Below are 15,306 nucleotides of genomic sequence, written 5' to 3'. Positions count from 1 at the left end.
AATGGTCAAAAGTATAAATCGTAATATTTCTATTCTACATTAATATACAGTAAGCTTCTTCATGTGCCGCGTGGCAATGCATCGAACACAACCTTCATTTCGGGACTGGCATTTTTCACAAACGGCAAGCTGAAAAATCCGTGTGCAGGGTTGGATACCAACTCCGTCAAAAGTAGCGAGAGGCCCCATGGATGCGGCTTGTTCACCAAATGTCTCTCAATCAATACACGAGTAATGATCTCTTGCACTTGCTGGTGCACCTCACTCGTAGCATACAAAGTCTCGTCGCTGAACAAGTAAAGTGCCAAGCTCACAAACCATTGCGTGTGCATGTTGGGGTACCGCAACTGATTGGCAATGGCTCCAGCAAGATGGTATTTGAACTCCATATCGCCGTATCCCATAAGGTCTGCAAGCAAAGACGCCTGCGACGACTTTCCATTGAAGTGTCTATTGCTGCTAAGCATGTTGTCTTCTGCAGCAGAAATGCCAACATGGACAACCAATGCATTGATGAGCTTGACGTTGAAATGCACAACGTCAAAGCCAAAGTCAGCGCTGTCCTTCGGATGGTTCAATTTCATACCGCTGTAGATACTTCTCATCAAAGCAGGCGCCGGAATTCTTAAAAAGTTCTCCACCGGTTTCTTCAATCCAACCTTGGCGAGATCCTCTATTGGTTGATAGAACACATCTGGAACACTCTCGCAGTCAGGAAGCTCATCGACGCTCAGCTTGACCGCCAATGGACTCATAAACTTGCTATCCTTTGGAATTGCAGACAAAACAATGTTTCTGAGTTGGATGTAGCTCGAAGGAACAGCCGTTACCAATTGGTAATGACAATCAATCAAGAATTGCGGAGCATCATGTGCCAACGCCGTGAATATACGGTTGATGGCCTTGAAAATGACATTCATTACATCGTGCTGTGCAGAATCGTCCTTCAAGTAGACGTTTTGGAACTTCAAAAGCGCAGTCAACAATTTGACTGTAACTCCGTAACCTGCCTTTTCTGGAAGCCCTAAAAGCTTAGGTAAAAACATGCGATGAGCAATCAAAGAGATCCATGCGAAGGTGAAACCAGGGTAAATGATTGGTTGGATCGTGTTGAAAATTTCGCCAAGCACAGGATAGAAAAGATAGTCGATGTGAACAGTAGCCTTCGCATCTGGAATGGATGCCTCCGTCCACATGCACAAAACCGAGGAGAATATTTTGAAATATGCTCTTTCGTTCCATGTAGCCTTTGAAGTCTCGTGCTCGTTGACCATAACCACCACTATTATATCCAAAATATTCTTCAAGTACTCGATTGCTTCCAGAGCATGATCCTTCTTGAATCTCAAGATGATGGCCACAATCAACGATGCAAAAGAATCTGTGGTGAGAAAGACTTCTCTCTGTGTGCGGCTTCTGATTTCATGCTCGGTAGCAAACGCAGTGGTGGATATTTCCGTTGCAGCTTTGAAGAACAACTCAAACTTCGACGGATCAGTTAAGATGCCACAGTGGAACAACCTATCAATAAACGCCTTCTGCAACACAACGCTTGCGTCACCATGAGCTATGAGCTTCACCCACTCTGTGAAAATGTAGCCCATCTGGGTGTATCCCTCGGTAGCCCTCTTTTCACTGGTTGGTAATGCAGGAAGATTGGAGCTGTTGAGCATTGCAAACAATTCATCCCTTGCGGCTGCAGCTTGCTTATGCTCATCCGTGTCGCCAGGTGTATATTTGGAGAGTGCTTCTAACGTGTAAGCAAATTCAGATCTCAAGGCAATTGGACGAGCGCCTTCCGAACTGAAGACGTTCAACAACAAGCTCGATGCGAACTTGACGAGCATAGGACTAGAAGACTCTTCAATGAGTCTGCCAATAGAACTGTCAAGCTTCAAAGGTGCAACCAACTGGACCTTCAACAATGAGAAAATCACAGGCATGTTGAACTTGCGCTGATCAACAGAATGCACCATCCACCAAGTAACATCTTTCGCTGTGGAAGGGGAGTATTCGCACAACTTATCCAAAATCACCACATAAATCTCGTTGCTCATAGGGTTATCGTTTGCTTGCGTGAACAAACAATTCACTGCGTATTGAGCAACCTTCAATAACAATTCTGGGTGTTTCAAAGCATTGCTTTGCGAAAGTGATAATGCTTGAGTAAGCGTTTGCAAAATAGGATGATCCGCAGACAATTCGCTCAAGCTGGTCTCTCTCGTACCAGACAATAACTGAATAGCCTTTTCACAAATCAGTGTGATGATGCCGAAAAGCTGGTCCACAGAAACTAGTTCATCTTGCTGCAAAGCAGAGACAGCTTGTTGCGGAGTCAATTGAGCCGCTGGTGGTACAACATTTGCAGGTGCCCTCGGAGCAGCATCTTGGGGTTGAGAAATCTGTGGCCCCGCGAATTGAGGAGTCTGCGACGGACCAGGTACATTTGATTGTTGAGCCTGATCAGTACGAATGATATAGGAGTTCGTACCGAATCCTGTGTAAATATTGAGCTGGCCATCACGTAAGCCATCTGTTGGTAATCCCAAAGGAGGAGGCAAATGGAGCGAATAGTCCGAAACTGATTCATCAATGTATGGCTTTGGTCCGGAATGACGTTCACGAGCGATAACCTGAGGGCGCATTCTTTCCTCTATTAATTCACAAATGTTACTAACTGCCAACTTCTCGACAATATCAACGCACAAATCAATGTTTGCTTGAATGGCCACATTCAATTCTGCCAAGGGCAAATCATTTGGATTAATCTGATTTCCCAACAACTGAATCATTGTTGCCTCGATCGTTTCACTTAGAATCTTGCGGCCGCTGCAAACAACCATACTATGGGCAAGTTGTTGGGCCAAAGTTTGATAACTTTTTCTAAACTTGTTCACATCACCCTCTGTTGCAAAATCTTTCTGCACCAAAGCTTCGGTTGTAGTTAACACTGCTTCCGAGACTCGGCTGAGGATAGGAACCGCACATTCACGAACAGCACGAGCAAGCGATGCCTGGAAAGCACGTCTCAAGTTAGGGTTTTGGGTGAAAATGCTGTTGCCTTGCAAATTGCTGAAAGATGCATCTAATTGGTTGGAGCCAATTGGCTGATTCATCGGTTCCTCTTGTCTCATTTGTTGAACCTGGGAAACATGTGGCATTTGCTGTTGTTGCTGCTGTTGTTGCATCAATACTGCTTGTTGTTGCAAATGTTGTTGCATCTGCAAGGATTGCTCAGGACCACCAAGAGACATTTTAGCCATTTCGGCTTGAAGGGAAGCAGAGTCTGGACGGATTCCAAACAATGCAGCTAATGCCTCTGGCTTTGGGTTGTGGCTCCTCACAAGAGTGGAAGCTTCAACATCCTTTATCTTCATTCCGAAGGAGTTGAACAAAACTTCAATTTCGAACTTCAAATTTAACTTCAAGTCGGCACAATCGTAAAGTTCCACTAAAACTTTCATTATACCAAGAATCCATGGGTTTGGAGGTCTAAAAACCTTTGACTCGCTTGCTTGGTCCAAAATCTTGCAAACAAAGGGAATAACAATGGGCAAAGTCTTTAAATCGAACGACTCAACCAAGAGATACTTCAAAGCGATCTGGTCTCTCTTGAGTGGTTTATCGTTTGCCAAGGTTATTTTTCCCAACCAAGCTCCCAAGTTCTTCAAATTAGAACGATCGATTGTCGAGTCTTTGAAGTTTCTAAGCAAATGATCCACCTCAGAAAGAGTCGTGTTCAAGACATACTCGTAGAAAATCGCATCGTCGAACGCGAAAAGGAAGTCTGAGTACAAGCCGTGATTGTTAGGTTCAGTTTTCGCTCTCTCTGTCACAAGATAATTTGCGAACCAGGAAAAGTAATTTTCAGAAAGCAAGTGCTGGATCTCTGCAAGCTTGTCCTTCATGTTGTCCGAAGTCATGTTGTTCACACTGAAAAGAAGCTTGTCAGAGGTTGATTCGTCCGGAACTTCCTGTTGTACGATACCAACTGTTTTCTTGGTTGCTGAAATCGAGTTGTATGTTATACCAGGAGATGATGGGCCAGCGGCATTGTCATGACCACCCGCAGCTTGTTGCGGGTTTGTGTCAGGGCAGGGAATACCATTCGAAGCATCTTTAACAATCTGATACATCTTGGCGTGTGATGAAAGGGATTGACACTTCAAAAGATGTTTGCAATAAATTGGGTACTCATGCAATCTTGACTTGAAGTTATACAAAGACTGGACAGCAAACTTGAAAAGGTGTGAATCTTGCGGCTGGTTACAAGATTCCCAAATGAAGTTAAGGGCAACGGTAAGAGTAGTTCCTTGAATTAAATCTCTTTGCAACAAAGCCCCAAATAACAACGAAGTCGATGCCAAAGCAGTCAAAGGATACTCTGAAAAGAATCTGTACTCATCAATCAAGGAGTGAATCATACAAGCAAACACATCTTGATCGTGGGGAAGATCACTTGTCTTCATTCTGCTGAGCATATCAACGATCTCCTTGATTTCCATATCCTTGTTATACATCTTGGAGTAGTATGCTTTCATTTCCTGCTCTACCTGAGGAGGGAATGCATTAGAATAAAGCTCTTCGTTTTTCAAAATGGCTTCATCATGGCCTGTTCCAAAGTTGATGAGTCTTGGATATGTTGTCAACAATGACAATTGAAGGTTTTTCAATCTTTCGCTGTCAACCAAGCCCTGAGAGCCCTTGATTAGTTCCAATAATGTGTACACCACGGAAACCTTCAAAGGCTTAGAGTTTGTATGAACTTGAGCATCTAAGGACTGCGCTTGTTGCTGAGTAAGCTCAAAATCTTGAGCTGTCCGTGTCTCTAAGATCTCGAGTAAACACTGGTACACTGTAGGACGCAATTTTGTGATCTTTAGGTCGTTCTCAATAGCTTTTTTGTAGTCAAACCCGAAATTGGACGCTTCAATCGCAAATGTCAAGTACAAACTGTAAGTCATTGAGTTTGCCTTCTTAAGCAATGCGTCAAACAAATCGAAGGATGTAGAAGCTTGAATAACTTTGTTGAGCGATTCGCTGTTCAATCTGTTCGTGTAGTACTCGATCAACTTTGCAATGGCCAACTGAATGTCATACATCTTGAATTTATTCAACACCTTACCCAATTGAGTTATATTTGCATCCACGAATGGTCTATCCATCATAAAAGCAAACAAACGGTCAATGCGGTCCAAGATATAACCATCTTTATCAGCAATTGCCAATGCACCTGCTATAACATGATGTGGTTCACTTCTGCAATGCAAATCGAAAAACTGACTTAACCATGTGTCAAGCTTCTTGTCTCCCTCGGATTGCATTTTGATTTGCTGAGCAGTTTGCGAGTTGATTTTTGCCATCACTTGAACCTCAAGCTTTGCAATATTTATGAAACTCAAAAGCTCGGGCGCATCATCAATTTCTTCCTCGTAACAGAGAGTAAGATTTTTCAGATGAATAATGTCAAACGCACCTTGCTGAGTATGCATTGATTGCAACATGTATAACAAAGTCTTGTCAAACCACCATTCATAACTCAAGAAGATATCAATTAGGCCGGATTTGAAGTCAAGACTTGACAAAAATTGTGTCAAGCTAGCAACTGATGGCTGGCTATTACGTTTTGAGGCATCAAACAAGAATTCATGAACCTTGGCGAAAACATTAAACCAATTCACAGTGTGAGCAGGACTAGTATCTATTGTTTTCAAACATGTTTGCAACTGTGCTCCTTTGGCGTTCGCTTCAGGTAAGTTATTGACGAATGTCAATGCAGTAACACCGCCGTTTGTAGTAGAGAGGCCTTGAGATCCTGGAATTAAAACTTCTGCGAGGATCAAAGCAATTCCTTGGTCTGTTTCCTCGGGCTTGATTAGTAGCAAGCTTGGCAATAGTTTCTCAGGTAGCAACTTTTCTGGGCCCACTTCGGTAATGATTTCCTTGAAAGACATTGTGAGAATGGTACTAAAAAATTCTTGAACAGGCGGGATATCCAGATTGAAGGCGTTTAAAAGTCCAATAGTCAAGATCTTATGGAGAAATGGGAAAGTTGGAGATGCAAGGATGCAGTGGAGGAGAAGATGATACCAAGAGTTATCTGTTGGCGAACTTCTTTCTGCGACGAGCTTAAGAACGGAGGCTGCAGAAGATTTTATGAGCTGTTGAGCACGAAGATCGTCTGGATGCACTAAAGTGGACACAAAGATAAAGGATAAAACAGGGTCCACTGAGAAGCGCTCGAGGAAATCGAATAGGTCTTTTTCTCCTTCAAGTAAAATGGAACGGAAAGCAAAGACGAAGAAGTAAACTAGTTCGCAGTCTTCAGTTAAATGGGCAAGTTCAGCCTTGAGAATGAGGTCTGGGCCTGTGAATGGAACCGACTTATCTGCGTCCCAAGATACGGATTTAAGTGTTTGGTAAAGGAAAGAAGAATGGACAATATGAAATCTCTGTTCCGATTCTAAAATGTATCTGATCTGCTGGTGGTGAGATTTCCAGTTTTGCAACGATGATGTCCGGAAAAGAATCAAAAGCTGCTTTAAGATCACAGAGATAGTTTCACTATTGGTGGATTCAGCCTCTTTTTCTGATTTGCTGAGCAATTGCGGGTTCAAAGGCGATTTGGCGGTGAAACCTTGCGGAAACTTGAATTCTTGTTCGTTTAATCTGGTGCCCTTCGGGCTGGCAAGCTGATGCGAAGTCACTGTAATAGGTAATGAGCAGTAGTGTACGCCTGTCTTTTTCGGAGGGAGGATTGGTTTTTTGAGATAGTTGTACAACTAAGGCCACAATGGAAGATGAACGTTTTTCGAAAGTCACGCGCAAAAGAATAAAGAGCTTCTATTAGCGTGTGTGTCGATAAGTTCCCGTCTTTCAAGCGGTTTAAGTTTTGTTAGCAGTTCAGATCTAATCAGTAGTCTGATACTGGTCCTTTGAAATATGTACAGGGATTCTTGGGTGGCGTTAGTATGAAGCAGAGAAAACTGGATCCAGCTGGGAAAACATTGAGTCCGCTAAATCAATGAGAGCGAAAACGAGACGATGGATTGTTAATTGAATACATACCCTTAAGGATGAAACTATCTCGATGGTAGATCAATATGGTGGAGTCTCAAATTTTTTGAGAGCGAGCCTCCATGGAGAATCTGGGTTACCCGGCAAGAACGCTACTAGTTAATATAAAGGACACCAGCCCAGAGGCTAAGTAGTGTAAATGACTATAATAAACTGGCGTCAGACACGAGAGTTTTGAAGGCGGGTATATTTTTGTAAGGCCAGTGATCTATTACACGAGTCAATGTGGAAGATAGACTCTTCTTTGCGTAATGACTCGTTCGGTCTCAGATTATAGTCTTCTTTGCATAATGACAAGTTCGGTCTCCGATTATAGTCTTAATTGCATAATTGGACGATCAGAAGTAGTACTATATTGAATCTCTTTGGGCGATTTAATTTGCCAAAACGGTCATGGTGCCATCTGAAATTTTACAGTTCCAATCACGTGTAGCCTTACGCCAGATTTGTCCAGATTGGAATCTCCAAGATGCCTCTTAATGACTCATCTCTTACTGATGTGTTAACTTTCTGATTTATTTTTCATCTTGCCTTCCTTGGAATTTCGGCTTTCATGTCTTCAATGTTGTTTTATCGATTACGTTTGTGTATGATGCTTCCTCTTTATCCATCTGTTCATTACATATGATCGGTGTCTTCATCTTTTAGTGTGTGCTCATGTCTGTTTTTCATCTGCCTCCAACTCAAGGCAGAAATGACAACATCACGTTAGAATTCATTGATTGAAAACCGTACGATTCCAACTTTCGCATTCTGTGGCTACTGTGGAGATTACGCATTTCGCATTTGGGTGCAAAACTGTGGTGGACCATAAGATAGCATTACTAATCGACCAAGATAAGGGCGGGTATAAATAGGATTTGGTCAATCGTTTCCCTGGACATTTTTCATCAGGAAAAACAAACACACAACAATGGCTCCTATCTCCACCGCTAAAGAAGACGCTACTGCTGACTTGGACAGTGCAATTGCCAAATTGGCCTCTTTGAAGGTCATTGGCGCAAAAGAGTTCAAGAAAACTGTGAAAACAGGATCCAGTGCCTCTTGGGTTGAAAAATTGCCAGCGCCGGCCAGGGCCAGATATGAAAAGTACGGAATTGACTTGTCCAAGGGTTATCCAAAAGTGCCAGAAATCAGCCAAATTCCAAAGTTCGTGGATGAGGCATTTGCTCTTAGAAATGAGGAATACCCTTACATCGAGAGGGGTAAGAACGCTGATCCAGAGAAAAAGGCTTTGTTCGGTGCAGCTAAGGAGGTCCGGAACCTTACCAAGCACATTGGAACTGAGATTGTCGGTTTGCAATTGGCCGACTTGAACGACAAGCAAAAGGATGAGTTGGCCCTTTTGATTGCCGAACGTGTGGTTGTGTTTTTCCGTGACCAGGACTTGTCTCCTCAAAAGCAGTTGGAGCTCGGTAAATACTGGGGTCAGGTTGAAGTTCATGCGCAAGTTCCAAGAGTGCCGGACACTAAGGACGGCGAGGCTTTGCCTGGTATCACCGTGATTTGGCAAGACTACGCTCGTGAGTTTTATGGAATTCCATTAACTTACAAGAACAGTATTGGTGGAACCGCCCAATGGCACACCGATTTGGTGCACGAGTTCCAACCTGCTGGTATCACCCACCTTCACAACGATACTATTCCTGAGGTTGGTGGAGACACTGTTTGGGCTTCCGGATATGCTGCCTATGACAAGTTGTCACCAGCTTTCCAAAAGTTCTTGGATGGCAAGACTGCCATTTACCGCTCGGCTCACCTGTACTTGGACAGAGAGAACCCATTGAATGGGCCCAAGCATATTGAGAGAGAACATCCTTTGGTTAGAACCCACCCAGCCACTGGCTGGAAATATTTGTTTGTCAACAGAGCAATGACTGTTCGTATTGTTGGCTTGCAACCCAAGGAATCCGAGTTGATTTTGGAGTACTTGTTCGGATTGTTCGAGCGCAACTTGGACATCCAGGTCAGATGGAACTGGAAGTCCAAGCCAGGGTACGGTACTTCTGCAATTTGGGACAACAGAATCTCTCAGCACAACGCTGTTTGGGACCATGAGGGCTTGGAACCAAGACACGGTACTCGTGTTACTGCATTGGCGGAAGTTCCTTACTTTGACCCATCTTCCAAGTCTCAAAGAGAAGCTTTGGGATTGTCTTTGGACTAGATTCCTTGGTGTTTTGATCTTGTTGCTTTGATTGTATGTAACCAAATACAAAATTCTCTTTTTATTTCAGGAGCCAGCCGTAATTAAGCCATTATGGCCATTCAATCGTTTCTCTTAGACTTCGAAAATCTACTAGAGACCAAGTTGATGGCAATATGCCAACATTCTTGAACTTGTAGCTGTTTCCATTACTTCATAATCGAGTCCAAGCAACTACAACATCCACATAATGCGATGGGCCCTGGACTTCTCGCCAGTACAAAGTGAATTTATCAGGCATGAGACCCTGTTTTGTATGTTATGTCTTCACTATGTCCTTAATCCTATATGGTATCCAAATCCACCGCCTGGAGAATCTCATTCTTCAATTGCGGGTCGCTCAACTGTGAGCATGCTTTCTTCAAGAGAAATTTCAACACTTGATTCTCCAGCACCAAAATGTCCATTTCGTTTCGAGAAGCGATCGAAGCTGTGTCCTCGCACGTTTTCCGGCCTGGGACTTTCAACAGGTCAACTAAAGACCGGTGTGTTTCTGAAGAGCATGTGCTGTGAACGTCAGAGTAAACGGAATCCAAGTCTGTCCTTGAAGACGTTGAAACTGTCAGAGACGACCGGTTCACTCTTGTATCGACTATGCGAGAGCCACCTGTGCTAAAGGAGGATGACGCAGAAGAGACAGATCCGGTAGACCGAGGTTCAGAAAAGCCGGATCCTGAAGATCCAGAAGAGACGAGGCCGGAGACTGCAGATCCAGGCCCAGAGACTGTGAAGTTCTTGAACGCGTCAATGACTGTGGCAGTAGCTGTTCTCTTGTGCGTTTTTGCAGGGGCAGCTTTCTTGAAAGTAAATAAGCTGGCGTCCCAGGACGACATGTGGTCAGCGAAAAAACTCGTCAAGCTGTTCACAATGTTGCCCCATTTAGACTCGTTCAAAAGGTGCTGGTAGACAACTTCCTCGTCACCTTCACCAAAAGACATGAGAATTGGTTTGTTGCAAACCAACAAGCCCATGGAGATTTTGAAGATACCGACTTTCCACCCTTCCAAAAGGCAAAGATCAACAATGCGCTGATTGATCCCCATGCCTGGTGAATGGATCAACAGAAAGGAAAGCCACCACTGGTACAAAAAGACGTTGCAGTCGCAGAAAGAGGCAAGATGCTGGGCCAATTCCGGGTCGATGCGAGAGAATATCGAAGAAAACTCGTCTTTCCACTTGTTCAAAATAGACGACATGGTCAGCGGGACAAATATGCCGCGTAGTTCGGGCTCGCACTCCATGATTTTGCACAAGGCGTGGAAAGTGAATTCCTGCTGTCTGAACAGGTGGTATAAAGTGCCAACTAAAAAGAGCAAGCCTTGACAGTAGCCGAGGTCCAAATCATAGTTGGCGTAGACATTTAAAATGGTAAGAAGACCTTGAATAGTATCTTCTCTTTGGAAAAAAGCCACAGAGGGGAAAGTTCTTGATAAGTCCTTGTTGATTTGGTTGGAAATGCTCTTGTTGTAGGAGTGCTGAAAGTTCTTGAACAACATGAGCGAAACTTCGGGAATTTCTGTCTGGTTTGTTTGGCTGATGAGAATCAACCTCTGCCACACTATGGAACGAAGTTGCACAGGCATTCCGCACTGAAGAAAACACATTTTTGTGTAGTTGGGGAGCGCCAAGATGGTTTTGTATGGGTTTTCAAAGAAGGACGTCCAGTAGCTTTTCTCAAACAGAGAACGCAAGCCGAGTTTCTGGTCAGCGACATATGCGCGGCAGCAGTCTTTACTGGAAGAACCGACAAGGTTGCCGCAAGAGTAGCATACGGTGACATCGTCAGACTCGTAGTCGTAGTTTGTGAAGAAGGAGAAAAGCTCTTGTTCGGAGAAACCTTTGTGGCCGAGCGACGAGGAGCAAAAACGGTTCAAGTCCACTTTGAGATCGGTGTTGTTGCGCAAAAGCTCGTGGCTGGAGCCTATGCTGGAGAGAGACTCTTCGAATTCCAAAAGAGACTCGTCAAACATGGGAAACCTGGTGGTGAAAGATGTTGGTTCGTGATAAGGAAAGACTGGGGTAGGGAGAAAGGAAAGACAAGAGTGGGAACGAACAATGGGGTTTTCACCAGGTAGACCGAGTGCTCAATGTGGAAATAAAAAGAACAAGGGATTGAGCCAGTTGGGTTGGGCTAGACAGACGCATATATGGAGAAACCGCTTCCTTGCCCGATTGGGTAAGTGCGCATGTATGTGTGCAGGCGTGCCTGTTCCAAATGCTGGCTGAGAAATTACTTGTCTAGGAAATGAGGCCACTGGAGAAAGCAAAAGTAGACGAGGAGAATCTGCTCTTTTGTTTGGCCACGTGAGATGATTTCTGGCCTCGACACCAAAGGTATATTCACATCTTCGACGGCCTACAATGTTTTTTGGCTCCGTGGTATGCCCTGTATGTATGTGTTTCACGGAAGGATTTGGTGCAGGTCTCGAAGGGTCTTTGCATTGTCGTGTTTGTTTACATACAAACCGTCCCTGATCCACGCTTATGGGCCTTGGCTGGAAACCGCGACATTGCTAGACAATTGTCCAGATATTAATCCAGGGGCTCACTTGTTGGTTTTAATATGCTCGAGTGGTTTTTTGGTGAAGGCATGTCTCAGTTGGAGTAATATTTTTTGGCGCACTGTTTGACGAGGCTAATGATTTGACGGCTTACCGGGCCAATTAAGTTCATTGCGTAGAAATTGCACTAAATTATAGACTGGCAAATACGACAATAGCCTGATTTTCTATTTGGAATGTCGTATTTACCAGGGTATAGTGTTTCGGAGCGGCAAGTGGCGTCTATTGAGTTTTTAAGGCATGGAATATGTTCTTATGGTTTCTTCTATGATTCGGTGGTGTCTGTCATAATTAATCTTGATAACCGATCACTTCATGAAATTGTTTAGATTGTCGGAGTTGTGATGTTTGTAATGCGTTGGCATATGGATGAGCAAAGCTAAGAATTGGTCATGGGAAATGCCGTCTGAGAATTTGGTTTCCTGGCGTTGATCATCTCAAAATGATGAAGCCAGTCTCTAGATTATATAAGTGGCTTACATTGATCAAGAATTAGGTTTATCAAAAGACTGGACTTAAGAACAGAAAGTATAATTTTATTATTGCAATTGAAAATCAGAGAAATAATAAGCACAGGGGAGTTAACTGTGACTCCTTTAATTTCATGTTCAACTCAAGCAAAAGGAGGCTTGATTTCAGTGAAATAAATTAGAAATTGACCATCGATTTCAACGTGTCCACTTTGAAGAGTGCTGAATCCGTGAATGTTCCAATTTGTTGGTTTCACGACTCCAGATTTCACTTCCTTCTTATAAATTGTGTGGAATTGCTGGTGAAAACGTTGTGCAGAGACTGTACTTTATTCTACTTCCTTCAAGCTCGAATGATTTACGCACGGCTTTAACAATTCGGCTTGATCGCAGGTGTTTCTATTGGCCACAAGACTTTCACTACTCTCCTTAAAAATGTCGAAATAAGTTTTTTAAATTGAAATTAGCTTGTGAATTGGCCTATGAGTTCATCATTCTGTTCCTTCTGTAAAAAAGATCCACGAATGCTTTTAGATTATGTCTTAGAATCTCAGTAACAGAATCTCAGTAACTTTTCTCGTAGATGTCACTTTGAACACATCTCTTGGCTCCAAAACCATCTCATATAAAGTCACATTTAGAGTTCGGGTGCATTTCATGTAATTCTTGGAGTTTAATGGTGAAGGATAAAAAATAAAAGCATCATCTTGTAGAGATTACACACGTAAAATTTTTCCTTGTAGAAAAATACAGAAGAAAAAAGAACAAGAAGATATGACTGCTTCTTTAATCAAAAACCTGATTTAAATGTAACAGATTTCAATTTGGACAGCATCGTCAAGATTCAGGAAATACCGTAATGTTTTCCAGAACACAACTCTTCTCACTTTGTACAGTACCCACTTTTCTCCAGCCATGGTCTACTTTTTCAAGGCGAAAGTAACGGACGGAGAGTTGGGCGACTTGGGCTTTGATGATGCCTCTTCGGAACATATCATCTACATGGGAAAAGACAAGTACGAAAACGATCCGTTGATTCGCAAATCCCACCCAAAAAACCTCTGGTTCCATGTGGACAAGCATTCGTCGGCACATCTCTATCTTCAGCTCAGTTCCGAGCAGCAGAGAACTAACTTTGACAAACTAAAGGTGGATGAGGATCTTTTGATGCAAATTGCGCAGTTGACCAAGGCGAACTCCATCAAGGCTAATAAGCTCAACAACATCACAATCATCTATACGCCTGTGGAGAACTTGAAGACAGACGGCCTGATGGACACAGGTACGGTGACGTTTGTGAATCCGCAAAAAGTAAAACGCGTCCATGTGGCGAAGAAGGACAACTCTGTGGTGAACAAGCTCAACAAGACCAAAACGGAAGTTCTGACCGAAGACTTCATTGCCGAGCAAGAGGCGCTTCTTCGACAATGGCAACGAGAGAAGAAGGAGCACGAGCGCAAACTCGAGCAAAGCCGTGCAGCCGCAGCGAAAGAGTACGAACGACAAAAGGCCTTCAACAAGGACCCGTATGCCGAATTGTTCACGGAGGAAAATCTTCGTGCCAGCAGCAACGAGTTCCGAAACGAAAACTGGGTGGAGGACGAGTTCTGGTAGTCTGTATGATAGATAAACTAATGGTAGGAAAACTACAAATGGCGATCGAATATGTGTATTACACCATGAACCTAAATGCTAGTGAAGAGTACTTTACTCCTGTTCAATCTTGATAGGGAACTTGCCAGCTTCTCTCTGGTCGTTCCACTTCTCGACCCAGTCGACAGGACACAACGAGGTGAAGGTTTTCCAAAAGATTTTGCATGGCTCAAAGTCTTCGCCTTTAACTGCGACACATTTGTGGTAGTCGACGTAACTCTGGGCACAGTGCTTGGTTTGGTTTGTGTAAGGGAATCTTGGGTCGAATTGAGGGGTGTCGAACTTGAAGTTTTCTGCGTCCAAAGCCATGGCGAATTGAGGCGGTGTTTTTTTGGTGGAGGAGAACGAAAGCGTTACTATAACAATTTTTTAATTGCGTCTTACGATTTTCCTACTCCAGTGCGAAATGGGTCCATACGATTGGCTGGGTGTGCCTGTGTGCAGGGCATGCCTTCTTCTGTTAGTGGGGCCATAGTGCGGAAACAAAATGCGTAGCATACTACCAAAGCACAATAGACAATAGCACGATAGCACAATCGAAGCAAAGCCAGAGTTGTTAGTCATGCATTCATGGGCATTGTATCGTTTGCCTAGCTTTTCTGAAGACTCCACCCGCTGAGCCCATTGGCTGGAATATCGGTGTTTTGGGCCAAGATTATTCTTAGACACGGCACGTCGTAGACCTTGTGGCCCCTAATCTCCCGTAGCGCAGCGCTGGCAGAGTCGCTTTGAGACGGCGTGTCGCTTTGGCTGGCGGTGTCGTCGCCGAAAAAAACCTGGACATTTTTCATGCTCTGCTCGGCCCTGTAAGCTGGGTTGATCAAAGACGGCTGGGTGGAGACTTTGTTGAACTGGGCAATCTGAGAGTTGGAAGCGTGTTTGATTTGCTCTGCCACCGCAACCAATTTCTGCAAGTTTCTGCCGCTCGCCGCTAGCAACACCACTTTGTACTTTTGTAATAGTTCGGTGCACAGAGCCACGTACTTTGGCGCAGGCTCATTTCCGATAATCACTACTGCCTCGTCCACTTTCGCCGTGACGCCAAGTTTTTTGGCGGATTCAAGATAGTCATTGCGGGAGTCGGACGTGAAGGCATCTAGTTCTTCGCTGATAACTTCTAGTAATCTGTCTTTTTCTGAGAGCATGGTAAGATGGTGATGAGAAGTGCGAGCGTGAATTGCATGCACGAAAAGTGTTTTTTTCCAATTTGCTAGAGAATCGATGGTGTGGAAGCTACAAGCGAAATTTCTGGCTGGAATTGAAGAGAAGTGGCTTTCTGGTACGGCTTCTTTTTGTCTTTTTCGGGTTTAGGAACACGCTTGTATTTTTTTCTAGTCTA

The 15,306-nt window shown here is 43.8% G+C and overlaps 6 protein-coding genes across 6 annotated transcripts; 3 read left to right on the top strand and 3 right to left on the bottom strand. All coding sequences in view use genetic code 12, as the record gives it.

Annotated features, from left to right (window-relative positions):
- Positions 1-59: 59 nt before the first annotated feature.
- Positions 60-6,782, bottom strand: CDC39 (CCR4-NOT core subunit; the record flags this gene model as incomplete). The annotated part of the gene is made up of 1 exon (XM_002615146.2): positions 60-6,782. A coding segment is annotated over one exon (6,723 nt), but the record flags the coding sequence as incomplete, so codon positions are not given.
- Positions 6,783-7,990: 1,208 nt separating this feature from the next.
- FOB63_004038 (TauD/TfdA dioxygenase family protein) lies at positions 7,991-9,244 on the top strand (the record flags this gene model as incomplete). The annotated part of the gene is made up of 1 exon (XM_002615148.2): positions 7,991-9,244. One exon carries the CDS (start codon positions 7,991-7,993, stop codon positions 9,242-9,244), a length of 1,254 nt encoding a protein of 417 aa, XP_002615194.1.
- Positions 9,245-9,567: 323 nt separating this feature from the next.
- On the bottom strand, positions 9,568-11,253 carry FOB63_004037 (TBC domain-containing protein; the record flags this gene model as incomplete). Its single annotated transcript, XM_002615149.2, has 1 exon — positions 9,568-11,253. One exon carries the CDS (start codon positions 11,251-11,253, stop codon positions 9,568-9,570), a length of 1,686 nt encoding a protein of 561 aa, XP_002615195.2.
- A 1,976-nt stretch (positions 11,254-13,229) lies between these two features.
- FOB63_004036 (uncharacterized protein) lies at positions 13,230-13,928 on the top strand (the record flags this gene model as incomplete). The annotated part of the gene is made up of 1 exon (XM_002615150.2): positions 13,230-13,928. One exon carries the CDS (start codon positions 13,230-13,232, stop codon positions 13,926-13,928), a length of 699 nt encoding a protein of 232 aa, XP_002615196.1.
- Positions 13,929-14,003: 75 nt separating this feature from the next.
- Positions 14,004-14,462, top strand: FOB63_004035 (uncharacterized protein; the record flags this gene model as incomplete). The annotated part of the gene is made up of 1 exon (XM_002615151.2): positions 14,004-14,462. The coding sequence occupies one exon, from the start codon at positions 14,004-14,006 to the stop codon at positions 14,460-14,462; it is 459 nt and encodes a 152-aa protein (XP_002615197.2).
- A 95-nt stretch (positions 14,463-14,557) lies between these two features.
- Positions 14,558-15,112, bottom strand: FOB63_004034 (uncharacterized protein; the record flags this gene model as incomplete). Its single annotated transcript, XM_002615153.2, has 1 exon — positions 14,558-15,112. The coding sequence occupies one exon, from the start codon at positions 15,110-15,112 to the stop codon at positions 14,558-14,560; it is 555 nt and encodes a 184-aa protein (XP_002615199.2).
- Positions 15,113-15,306: the final 194 nt, after the last annotated feature.

Source organism: Clavispora lusitaniae, assembly GCF_014636115.1.
Source record: "Clavispora lusitaniae strain FDAARGOS_655 chromosome Unknown tig00000187_pilon, whole genome shotgun sequence".
NCBI lineage: Eukaryota > Fungi > Ascomycota > Pichiomycetes > Serinales > Metschnikowiaceae > Clavispora > Clavispora lusitaniae.
Note: the sequence above shows the minus strand (reverse complement) of the source record. Positions and strands in the feature narration are given on the sequence as shown.